The sequence below is a fragment of the Hyperoodon ampullatus genome (assembly GCF_949752795.1).
Source record: "Hyperoodon ampullatus genome assembly, chromosome: 11".
Classification (NCBI taxonomy): Eukaryota; Metazoa; Chordata; class Mammalia; order Artiodactyla; family Ziphiidae; genus Hyperoodon; species Hyperoodon ampullatus.
The window spans coordinates 55197440-55208822 of NC_136924.1; the positions used below are offsets into that span (position 1 = coordinate 55197440).

An 11383-nucleotide genomic window follows, 5' to 3' on the forward strand; every position below is an offset into this window, starting at 1 on the left:
TTGTAGTCGTCATGACTACCCTCCAAGCCACGAAGGATCCTCTCCTCCGGGGTGTATCTCCTACCCCCAGCAAGATTCCCGTTCGCTCTCAGAGACGCCCGCCTCTCCCCACAGTCAAACCCAGCGCCCTGGACCAGGAGAACCAAGATCCACGGGTAAGAGGGGAGTGGGGGTGAAGACAGTAGCTACAAGGATGCAGCACACACTAGCAATGCACCCCAACGCTGAGCCCCAGCTTTTTGTTCTCCCTTCCCCCAGAGATTGGTGCAGAAGCTCAGTAGTCAACACCCGCTCGTTGACTCAGCAGGCCCCAGGCCGAAAGCCACACATCAAACAGAGCAATCGGAGAGATTGGTGGGGTGTACTCAGCTTCGGAACCCCTTGGAGGAGCTCACGCCTAGCCCTGGGAGACAAAATGTGGGACCTAGGCCCCCTCCCCAGACAGGTACCTGTTGGAGGCTTGAAAACAGTTTCTTTGGCTGGGTAGGAGAATTGGTTGGTGGCAGTGGGGTTTGGGGGCTTTGCAGTCCCTGGGTCTCCTGCTTACTATAATTCCTAGTCCCTGCTCCTGGAAAGCTCTTTGCTCTTAGAAGCCCTTTGCTTTCTTCAGCAAAGTGTCATCTCTTCTAAAGCCTTTTCCGCCTCTCCCAGTCACAGTCAATTGCTCTGTGTTCGAATGCTTTGCTGTACTTCTTTTATAACATGTCCATACTTTGACTTGAGTCTGTTACCTCTCTGTAGTTTGATGATAGCTTTCCTGAGTAGGGGGGCTTTGTCTTATTTATCTCAGGGTGTCAGTGCCTAGAATAGTGTCTTACACAGAGTAAAGTCCCATGAATGTTTGGTGAGCTGAGTTCAGTTATATGAGTCTCTTCGGCTCACTCTTGCACCTCAAGGTAACTCTGCTAGGCTCCCTGACCCCCTCAGCCTCCCCGCTTCCTGTTCCTTCTCACCTTTCCTTCTCCTCTTCCCTTGCAGAGGCTCCAGGGACCATAGAGTTTGTGGCTGACCCTGCAGCCCTGGCCACCATCCTGTCAGGTGAGGGGGTGAAGAGCTGTCGCCTGGGGCGCCAGCCCAGTCTGGCTCAGAGAGTACTGGTTCGAGGGAACCAGGGAGGCACCATCCGGAGGGGCCAGGTAATGAGGCAGGATAGGAGGAGATCAGGCTGGAGTAGGCTGAGGAGGGAATCCTGAGCCTATACTGATAGCCTCTCTTGGGGTCCTAGGATGCCCGGGCCTCTGCATACTTGGCTCCCAGAACCCCCACCCACCGACTGGACCCTGCCAGGGCTTCCTGCTTCTCCAGGCTGGAGGGACCAGGACCTCGAGGCCGGACCTTGTGTCCCCAGAGGCTAAAGGCTCTGGTGAGTGCCCTTGAGAGGCTGATACTCAGTGCTTCTGGGAACTCCTTCCAAGGACAGAGCTGGGCCTTAGGAGGGAAGGTACCTCATGATGAGCCAGAGGGTTGGTATGGAGGCCGATGGGGCTGTTGGTGAAGACTGAAGGTTTGAGGCCTACCTCTGACTCTGTTTTTTCTCTTGCTCCTATGGCTCAGATTCCACCTTCAGGACCTTCCTCTCACCCCTCCGCTCCTCCCGGTTTCCAGGAGCTAAGAAGAGAGACAGGTGGCAAGAGCAAGTGAGGAGAGGGTCATTTGGAAAAGAATGATTCAATGTCTGATACAGGGGTCCCTCAGAGCTGGGGCCTTCCAGTAGCTTTAGGACTTCCCAGCAACCCAGGGCAGAAGGGGGAAATCTGTGATTTCTCAGGGTGAGCCCTTGCAATAGGGGTCAGGCCTTCATAGCCAGGCCTCAATATGACATCAGTTTCTTCAGGTTGTGGGAGAAGAAGGGGACAGAACTGAGAGGTGCCATCTCTTTTGTTTAGTGTCCGGAGCATAGACCGTGGCAGTAAATGGGATTTGGGGTTGATTCCTGACCCTTAGTACTTATGATTTGTGCAAGATTGCCTTACTCTCCGAGCTCCAGTTTCTTTTTTTTTCTTTTTTTTTTTTTTTTTTTTGGCTGCGCCACTGTGTGGATTGTGGGATCTTAGTTCCCCAACCAGGGATTGAACCCGGGCCCTCGGCAGTGAAAGCACAGAGTCCTAACCACTGGACCGCCAGGGAATTCCCACTTCAGTTTCTTTAATCTGTCAAATGAGGATAATGTTTGTATTATCATTTGAGGTTATCGTGAGAATTAAATGAGATGATGTTTGTAAAGCACTTAGCACAGTGCCCAGCTCATACTTGGTACTCAGTGACTGCTACCTGCTGTCCTTACTGTCATCAGGACTTCAGTGAGCCAGGCCTCAGGATTGCTTCTGGAGACCCTTGTCAAGCCTGGTGAGTGTGTCTGGCCATGGGGAGACAACAGGGGCAGGGAAGCTGCTTGTAGGGAGCAAAACAAGAGAAAGCTCAGCAGGCTGGGGCGGGAAGGCCATATCAGAAGGAGACAGAGAGGAAGAGATCTTCTTGATAGGCCAGAGGTTGGCCCAGTTGCACGTGGTCCCCATTTCTACCCTTTCTCTGCCACTTCCTGTAGGATTTACCTTCCACTCACTGTTCTGTCCTCAGCCCCTAAGAGCCATCGCCACACCCCTAGCCCACTCAGGGTATTCAGATTAATGATTTACTATTGAAACAGTGCTGGGCTTCAAAGGGATGCTGGATGGGTCCCCACCCCTGATGGTGCAGTGGGGGCTGTCAAACTGGCATACCCTATTCGGAGGTTGCAACCTCCGACTAGGGTTGCAGAACCCTGTGCCAGACTTTGATGGGTGTTCCAGACACTGCAGCAAATTTCCTGTCTCCTCCTAGCTTCCTCTCTCCCTGAAGGAGAATATGAAGTTGTCACTCACTCAGATGAAAGAGGAGGGGGCCCCCTCGGTCTGGCTCAGCGAGTACCATTAAAAGAAACCCGAGAGATGACACACACCAAGGTGAGCTGGGACCTTCCTCCTCTGTGCTGGGGGAAGGGCACAGAGGAGATACATGGGGAGATTCCCCAGCAGCAGCGGCACTGAGGATTGTGGGTAGAGCCAGGCAGTCCCAGCCTGGATCTCAGCATGTTAACTGGGTCCTGGTTTGCCCCAGATGGACCCAAGCCCTCTCCAGAGTGGTACTGGCCTCTGTTTACCAGGTGTCCGGGGCCTGCGAGTGAGAGGTCACAGTCTGGTATACGTTTGTATCACCATCAGATCAGTGCTGAGAGTAAGACAGATCTGAGAGTTCATTCATTCACTCCACAAGGGTTTATTGACCAGCTACTGTGTGCCAAGCAATGTTCTAGGTTCTGGATATACAGTAGGAAATAAGTTCACATTCTAGAAGGGGGAGACAAAAAATAAACACACGCGTAAAATATATAGTAGGTCAGATGGTGATAAGTTATCTGTTTAAAAAAAAGAAAGTAGGGCTTCCCTGGTGGCGCAGTGGTTGGGAGTCCGCCTGCCGATGCAGGGGACATGGGTTCGTGCCCCCGGTTCGGGAGGATCCCATATGCCACCACAGCGGCTGGGCCCGTGAGCGGAGCTTGCGCGTCCGAAGCCTGTGCTCTGCAGTGGGAGAGGCCACAACAGTGAGAGGCCCACGTACCGCAAAAAAAAAAAAAAAGAAAAAGAAAAAGAAAGTAAGGCACTGAAAGGGAAGGAGAAGTGGAAGGAGGTGATGGGTATTGTAGTTTCAGGTAGGTCGGTCAGAGGAATCTCACTGAGGTGCGGCTAAGTGAAGAGCAGAAAGAGTTGAGGGAGTGAGCCATGTAGATAATCTGGGGGAAGAACGTTCCAGGCCACAAGAACTGCAGATGCAAAGATGGCATGTACCTGGTGTGTTTAAGGATCAGCAAAAAAGCGAGCCTGAAGCAGAGTAAGAAGGAAAGGAAGTGAGAGGTTAGAGCAATGACAGAATCAGTTTGGGTAAGGATTTATAAAACAGTGTAAGATTTTGGCTATTACTTGGAATGAGTGCAAAGCCATGGGGAGGGGGGATGAACAAGGGAGGGACATGACTTGATTAGATCTTAAAAGAATCACACTGGCTGCTGAAGTGAGGACAAGAAAGCAATGCCAAGCGGGAGGGATCACTCTTCCACCTTGTTCTCCACAGGACGGCCGTGACTCCTGCCTGATGCCCTCCCCTGGCCAAGTGATACCACCTGCCATCACCCGGCCATCACCCTTTGGACGGGCTCAACGTGTGCCTTCCCCTGGCCCCTCAGCTCCAGTTTGTATCCACAACTCCTGGGGGCTGGGATCACTGCGAGGTCTCGGTTTTGTCCCCGTCCAACCACCCCCATCTCTCCCCAGACCTCATATTCAGTGTTGCGGCGTCTCGCCAACCGCCCCAAAACCCAGTTCACACCCCTCCCATCGGCCCCCAGAGCTCAGCAGGTGAGAGAGGGCAGGGGAGGTAGCTGGCTTAGGCCAGGGCTGGGGGAGGAAGGGGATGGATGGGTACAGGGAAAGTCATGGCATCTCACTTCTGTCCCAGGCCCAGTGGTTGAGTGGCCTCTCCCCTCAGCCTTGCCCTGAAGAGCCTGCCCTGCCCTGGGTAAGTATCTGAAACCTTCCCATGCTGAGACTCCTCGCTCTGTCCCGTTGGCCTGAGGCCCAGCAGTTGTGAAGCAAGTGGGCTCTCTGGAAAAGCTGCCTAACTCTCCAACTCTCCCTGCTTCTCTGCTGCGCCTCCTAATCCAAGTCTAGGGCCACTCAATTAAGGACCTGATCCCTTCCTCACTAGTTTGAAGACTCAAACTAGTCTTCTTCCTACTCCAGCCTGGCTTCCTCATGTGGCCCCTCTCCTCCCACGTGGCAGGAGCAGATTGCAGTCCGGTTATTTGACCAGGAGAGTGGTATGAGGTTGCAGGAGCGTCCTGGGAAGCCACCCGTGTCAACTCCTTATGGACCCCATCCCAGTAGAACCCCCAATCTCCAGGAGCTGAAGATGCAGGTGGGCTGGTGTGGGCAACAGCTTTGATGCCTGATGGGCAGTGACAGGGCTGGGAAAGCGAGAAATGGGTGGGGGGGGCATGGAAATAGGACAGTGTGGGTACAAGACTTGCACCCACTTCTTGACATCACACTCTGTCCCACCCACAGCGCATCAGTATCCTGCAACAGCTTTTGCGACAGGAGGTAGAGGGGCTGGTGGAGGGCAAGTGTGCCCCCCATAATGGAGGCTCCTCTCTGGATATGGTTGAACTTCAGCCCCTGCTGGCTGAGGTTTCTAGAACTCTGAATGCCCCAGAGAATAAATCTGGGGCTTTTCATCTTCCTGGAATGTTACAGCACTCTGGGCTGCCCAAACCCTACCTTCCAGAGGGGTGTGGGGAACCAGAGCCCTGCCCTGGAGCAGAGCCCGAGGTAGCCCTGCCCTGCCCTCCAGCAGAACCAGGGCCCCCAGAGTCCCACCATAGGAGGGGGCCTGAGATATCAGAGCCCTCCACCCAGGAACAGCCTGAGGCATCAGAGCCCTGCCCTCTGGGAGAGGCTGGACCCCTTCAGGCCTGCCCCCAGGGACAGACAGGACTCCCAGAGCCCTCCCCTAGGGTAGAGCCTGGGGTATCAGAGGCCTGCTCCCTGGAACCCAGAAGTCCAGAGTCCAGCCCATGGCCCTGCTGCAGTCAGTGGGCTCCAGCGACCACCAGCCTGACCTTCTCCTCCCAACGCCCACTTTGTGCCAGCCCCCCTATCCACTCACTCCAGTCTCTGAAGCCCCCAACAGGCAAGGCAGGTAAGGAGTTGGTTGGAAGGGGTTGTGAACAAAGGAGGTCCTCGTCTCCCGCTGGGAGCAGGGCCTGCCTGCACCAGGTGATCCTACGCTTTCTTTCCCCTACCTACCTTGCCCCAGTCTGGCTCTCCCGCAGGAAGAAGTGGGGGATGCACCTTCAGCCCTGTGCTCCTAATTGGCTTGGCCCTTGGTCGGGGAGTGGGAAAGGGCAGTATATGGTGGGAGTCTAGGACTCCAGAGTCTGCCCTGATCTCTCTGTGGCCTTTGGCCCTCAGGCCGCAGCAATCTGGCCCCTCGAACCCTGGCCCTGAGGCAGCGCCTCAAAGCATGTCTGACCGCCATCCACCGCTTCCACGAGGCCCGCCTGGACGACGAGTGTGCCTTCTACACTAGCCGAGCCCCTCCCTCAGCCCTCACCCGGGTCTGCACCAACCCTGTGGCCACATTGCTCGAATGGCAGGATTCCCTGGTGAGCCTCCGGTCCACAGCCAGCTATGCCTGTGGGAAGTAGGAAGTGGGGCAGGGGGCCATCCTCGGCTCCTTTACAGAGGTCAGGGGGAAGAGCTGGTTACAGTTCAAGGACAGCTGGGCTGTGACGAGGTCTTCTCTCTCCCCAGTGTTTTATTCCAGTCGGTTCTGCTGCCCCACAGGACTCTCCGTCATGAGGCATACGCCTCCACCCACTCCTGTCCTGCCTTGCAGCTTCCTTTTAACCCTTATTTATTTTCCACACCATGTACTGGGAGCTGACACCCTTTTGTCCTTCAATAAAGTTTCTAAAATGTCCAAATGTCAGTTTTCCTCTGGTCCTATCCAGGCCAGCTACTGCTGTTGCTCCTCAATTGTCCACATGGTGGCAGTGTCCTCCAGCTTAGAGGCCAGCCCTGGGTTCTCAGGCTTCCCCAGGCTCCCTCGCCTAGAAGCTGTCCAAGTCATCCTACTCCTGCTCACCCCACCCTCCCAGCAAGCACTATGAGTGAGTGTTTTTTTTTGGGGGGGGGGCGCGAATGTGGGCCTTTGGGGAGCTGCTTTTCTCCTTGCTCCCAGAGATCTTGGCCACTCCCAGGAGCCGTCAGCAACTCCTGCATTCCTGCATCGCCTAGAGTTCCCTAGAACTCTCCCCCTGCATCAGCAGAAAGCAGAAGCACCAGACCCATACCTCTGGTATCCTCCCTTGCTAGTGTCACTCTGGTTGGTGTCTCCCTACAGTGTAAGCCCTCAAAGCTCTCCTGAAGCTGATACCCTTCCCCGTATCAGAGTAGAAACCCTGGGCTACTCCCCTCCTCTGCTTCCCTAGAGGCAGGCCTTGCCAGGAGTAATAAAACCTTTGCCTCTGGCAGAGAGTGATAGGGTAGGGGTCCTTGAGAGGAGTGAGGAAAGGGTCAGCCACTTTCCCCCACTCTGTGCACCAAGTTAAGAGGCACACACATTCTCCCACTTCACTTTATTGAAGAGGCAACAGCAGCTGTAGCCCCAGGGCCTAACCCCGATGGGGGCGAAATGGGGACTGCAGGATGAGTTTTAAATGCTAGGAAAGAATTCACTGGTTCCTCCAGTTCACAGGGAGGCTGCCAAGGCTAGAGCCTGAAGCCTGAAAATGGAGATGAGGGGAGGAGGGGATGGCAGAGAAGTTGTCATGACAGAGGACCAGCGCCTACCCGCCCTAATGTCTCCTCTCCTCCCGCCTAGAAGGGCTCCTTCTGTTTCTGTTGTCTCCCTCCCCAAAAGCCAGGGCTTCCCTTCTGTTTTCCGCTTTCCGTGCCTCTGTGCTGCAGTTAGTGAAGCTGTTTCCTAGCTCCCGAGAGAAGAGAGGGCCACGACCTGCTCCCCCCTCCTGGCCCGGCTTTCACAGGCACGTGCACGGATGCTGGTGGTCCCTTCCCGAGCAGCTCTGCTCCTCCGGCCGGTTTCCTCAGCTCCCCAGCCACTCAGTTATACCCCGGAGCACCAAGAGTCCGCCCATTAAAGGCCACCTCCGGGAGCGGGAGGGTCTGTCCCACCCCCAGTCTCTCAAAGGATGGGGTGGCGCCTTGGGTGGGGCAAGCTGAAGGTGGGTGAGGAGGGGAGCGGAGCGGAGGTGGGTGGGTGGGGGATGGGGCCCGACTCAGTCCGGGTAGATGATGAAGCCAGAGAAGGTGCTGTACTTGTTGGTGTTACCGCCGTGCACCTTCCCGCCGTCCAGCTTGATGAAGACTTCATCTCCCACATCCAGGTGCAGGATAACGCTGTTGCTGGCGTAGTCATAGTTCTGGTCCGCGTCCTGAGCAATGGCGCTGGCCCGGACCTAGCGAGGGGGAACAGAACAACCCACTCACGCCCTGTGTGGAGCTGGGGTGATGAGGGGTCGGCCGAGGAGATGCAGCTGGGCCTGTGAAGGTGACGCGAGGGTAGCAGGCTGCAGGGTTTGGGAAGGACAAGGTGCTTCGCAGGCACTGGCATTCACTAGCTGCTGGGACCCGGGCAAGTTTCACGCCTTCTCTGGTCCTTAATTTGAGCTATAAGGTAGGAGGTAGTAATAGAACCTACCTCCTCAGGCTGTTAGGATTAAATGAGTTACTACGTGTGAAGTGTGTTACAAAACAGTGCTTTGCACAAAGAAAACGCTGTATAGGTTTTGCTATTATTATTATTTAAAAAATAAAATTAGGGCTTCCCTGGTGGCGCAGTGGTTGAGAGTCCGCCTGCCGATGCAGGGAACACGGGTTCGTGTCTCGGTCCGGGAAGATCCCACATGCCGCGGAGCGGCTGGGCCCGTGAGCCATGGCCGCTGAGCCTGCGCGTCTGGAGCCTGTGCTCCGCAACGGGAGAGGCCACAACAGTGAGAGGCCCGCGCACCGAAAAAAAAAATAATAATAAAATAAAATTAGACTGTAGGATAATTTCTAAGATTCTGAACCCACTCGGACCTTCTAAACTTGTGCTCCCTTCCCCCAGAGATAGGGCACAGGTGTGTCTGTGCGTGTGTAAGCAAGGGTGCAGGCCGTGGGAAGGTGCCATGATGTATCCTCGCCCCTCCTCGATTGTCCCTCCTAGTGCCCGCGGGTGCCCCGACGTGGGGGTCGCCTTCCGCCCCAACAGGTAGTGCCTCTTCCCCTCTGGCCTCGCTGCTGCAGGTCGCCTCACCGACGCCTCAGCGTCGCAGCCAGCCCCTCCCCAGTCCCCCTCTTCCTGTCACGCGGGGGCTGGTTATTAACTGATTAATTATTCATCATTATTCTAATCACTATTTACAGTCCCCAAAGCCGCAGCGCCTGCACCGCAGAATACAGAGTGGGAGCCGCGCGGCCCCCGCCCCCTCGGGAACCTACGCACTCTAAATACACACTCCCCCCCTCCGCCCCTCACAGACACGCCGCACAGACCACACACACCTACTCAGTGCCACAGGCAAGCAGATACCGCTCTACTCTCACACCTTCGCACCCCGCACCCACAGACACACTTGCATCACGCACACACACGCTACAGTCTCACACACGTACACTCTCACTCCCTTTCCCTGGGTTCCTGGGGCGGCCCTGCTGGGAGAAGACCTCAATGTAGTGCCTTCGGTTCTTGGAGCAGAAGGGTACTTCAGCGGTGGCAAGACCTGGGGTTCGGACAGGTGGGATAAGCAGGCCTGATGCGCCACGGTCAAATCACCCCATCGCGCACGGGGCATTCGGAGGTCACAGCTCAGCCCTAACCTTACACCCTGCGGCTTGCGTGGCCCAGGCACATTTCCCTAGCCCCACCTCTGTGGCCTCTGGCTCCCCCTAAGCGTGTCCCGGACCTTGAGCTGAGTCTTTGGGACTTTTCTTCCAAGCTAAGGCAGCAGTGACTCCGACTCTGACCACAGGAGCAGGGACCAGGCCGGGGTCCAAGGCTTCTGCTTTATCTGTTCTTGCCTCTTCCCTTCTCCCAAAGTCGTTCCTGCAAGCCGCCTGGCTGGCCCCTGTGCTGCCTCATTTTCCACCTCTGCCTATGGACTCAGTATTAGCTGAGGGTAAGGCCCACTCTAGAATTGACCCCAGGCCCTGGGGCTAGTAATAGAGTTGCCTGGAAAATGAGACAGTGTTTTCTTTCTTTTTTTTTACCTTATCCTTGAAAATCCAAGCTTAATGACCCCCACACGGGAACAGCTATCAACTGCCCACGGCGTGATACCCGGATTCCATTCTAAATCGAAGGAGCCAGACTCCGGTAACTTGCCCATCAAGTGGCTGGGTAACCCAAAGGCCAGGAGGGCTGCCCAAACAGGAGAAAAGAGGCTAAGAGGCAGGGTGAGATACCAAAGAGGTTTGGTGTGTAGTTGCCTATAGTTGGAGTGTGAGGCTCTGAGTTTTAATTCTGACACCATTCCTAACGTCCCATGAGACCCTGGGTAGGTCGTTTTCTTTCTCTGGCCCCCCAATTCCTTTTGGACTAAATGAAGCGATTTCTAAGTTCTTGGCAATGCCGCCTTCTTGGATTTAGTGACGGTGTTTGGGGAAGAGGTTCGGGTTGCGTAATGAATGCAGGGAGAATTAGAAAGCTACCCTGTCTGAGGCTGGGTGGGAGAGGGGCAGCTCACCTGTCCATTCTTCATCAAGTCCGCCCACATGCTGGTGCCGTCACCGCCGCGCATAAGCACATGGTAAGCGAAGAAGTAGACACCCGGCATGGGGCAGGTGAACTTGCCACTGGCCACCTCGTAAGCGTTGCCCACGTTGGTCACCACGTCGTCGAAGCGCAGCACTTCGTAACCCTCGTGTGGCCGCCGCAGGCCGGCATAGAAGGCAATTCGAGGCACGTAGCCGGCAGGGGGCGCCACCCCGCCGGGGCCTGGGCCTGGAGGGCCCGGGGGACCTGGCCTGCCCGGCTCTCCTGGAGGTCCTCTAGGACCTGGTGGTCCCGGGGGCCCTCGCAGGCCTGCCTTCCCGCGCCGGCCCACCTCTCCCTTGGCGCCCTGAGGGAAGGGGGGTACGGAGGCGGGCGCGCCGTCGGGTCCTGGGCCTCGCGGCCCGTGGGGGTCGCACACCATGCGGCAGCGACCCAGCATCTCGTAGTGCGCCGGCCCGCGGGAGCTGTGCACTAGCAGCGGAATGGCCACCAGCAGCAGCAGCACCATGGCCACCCCGACGGCCGCGCCCGCCACCCTCTTGCGGCGGCTCAGCCGCGACGCGGCCAGGGCCAGCAGATCCTCCTCACTCTTGGGTGCAATGGTGGCGGAGGCCCGGGGCTCTCCGCGGGCCCCAGAGGCGGTGACCGGGCTCGGGCCTGGGTCGGGATCCCCCCGACGGCTGCGCCCGGCCCCCCCGCCCCTGTGGGCTCCCGCCTCAGTGGTGCCGTTCCCCAAACCTTCCGTCAAGGCGGAGGTACCCCCGTTGGTTGGAACAGGGACAGCTCCCGACAGTTCAGAGTCCGTGGTCCTCTATTACCCTCTCGTTCAGTCTAACGTTCCCAGGCGCCTGAAATCGGTGGCTTCTCGGACGGCCGGTTTCTTACAGATCTAGGATGCCTGCCCTCCGGACAGCTGCTTTCTCGAGGATGGCGGCGCCTAGGTCCCCGGCTACCCAGACGGATAGCTCCCGGCCGGAGCTGGGACTACCCTCCGAGCTCTGGACGTCCGGGGCTCTGCGCTGCGGGTGGCGCCCACCGGACGCGACCTCCTCGCAGGTTTGCGCTCTGGCTC

The 11383-nt window shown here is 56.8% G+C and overlaps 2 protein-coding genes across 3 annotated transcripts; one reads left to right on the forward strand and one right to left on the reverse strand.

The window, feature by feature from the left end:
* TROAP (trophinin associated protein) lies at positions 1-6458 on the forward strand (the record flags this gene model as incomplete). Of its 2 annotated transcripts, none has more annotated exons than XM_079715380.1 (14): positions 1-155; positions 259-445; positions 979-1136; positions 1226-1363; positions 1555-1637; positions 2294-2346; positions 2821-2942; positions 4108-4224; positions 4308-4391; positions 4492-4551; positions 4816-4950; positions 5100-5733; positions 6006-6199; positions 6348-6458. In XM_079715380.1, 14 exons carry the CDS (start codon positions 12-14, stop codon positions 6393-6395), a joined length of 2157 nt encoding a protein of 718 aa, XP_079571506.1. In that variant the 3' UTR covers positions 6396-6458. The 2 variants fall into 2 exon arrangements, with proteins under 2 accessions (XP_079571506.1, XP_079571505.1); XM_079715379.1 differs by having other exon boundaries at positions 12-155; positions 6279-6426.
* Positions 6459-7834: 1376 nt separating this feature from the next.
* C1QL4 (complement C1q like 4) lies at positions 7835-10819 on the reverse strand (the record flags this gene model as incomplete). Its single annotated transcript, XM_079715496.1, has 2 exons — positions 7835-8014; positions 10283-10819. 2 exons carry the CDS (start codon positions 10817-10819, stop codon positions 7835-7837), a joined length of 717 nt encoding a protein of 238 aa, XP_079571622.1.
* Positions 10820-11383: the final 564 nt, after the last annotated feature.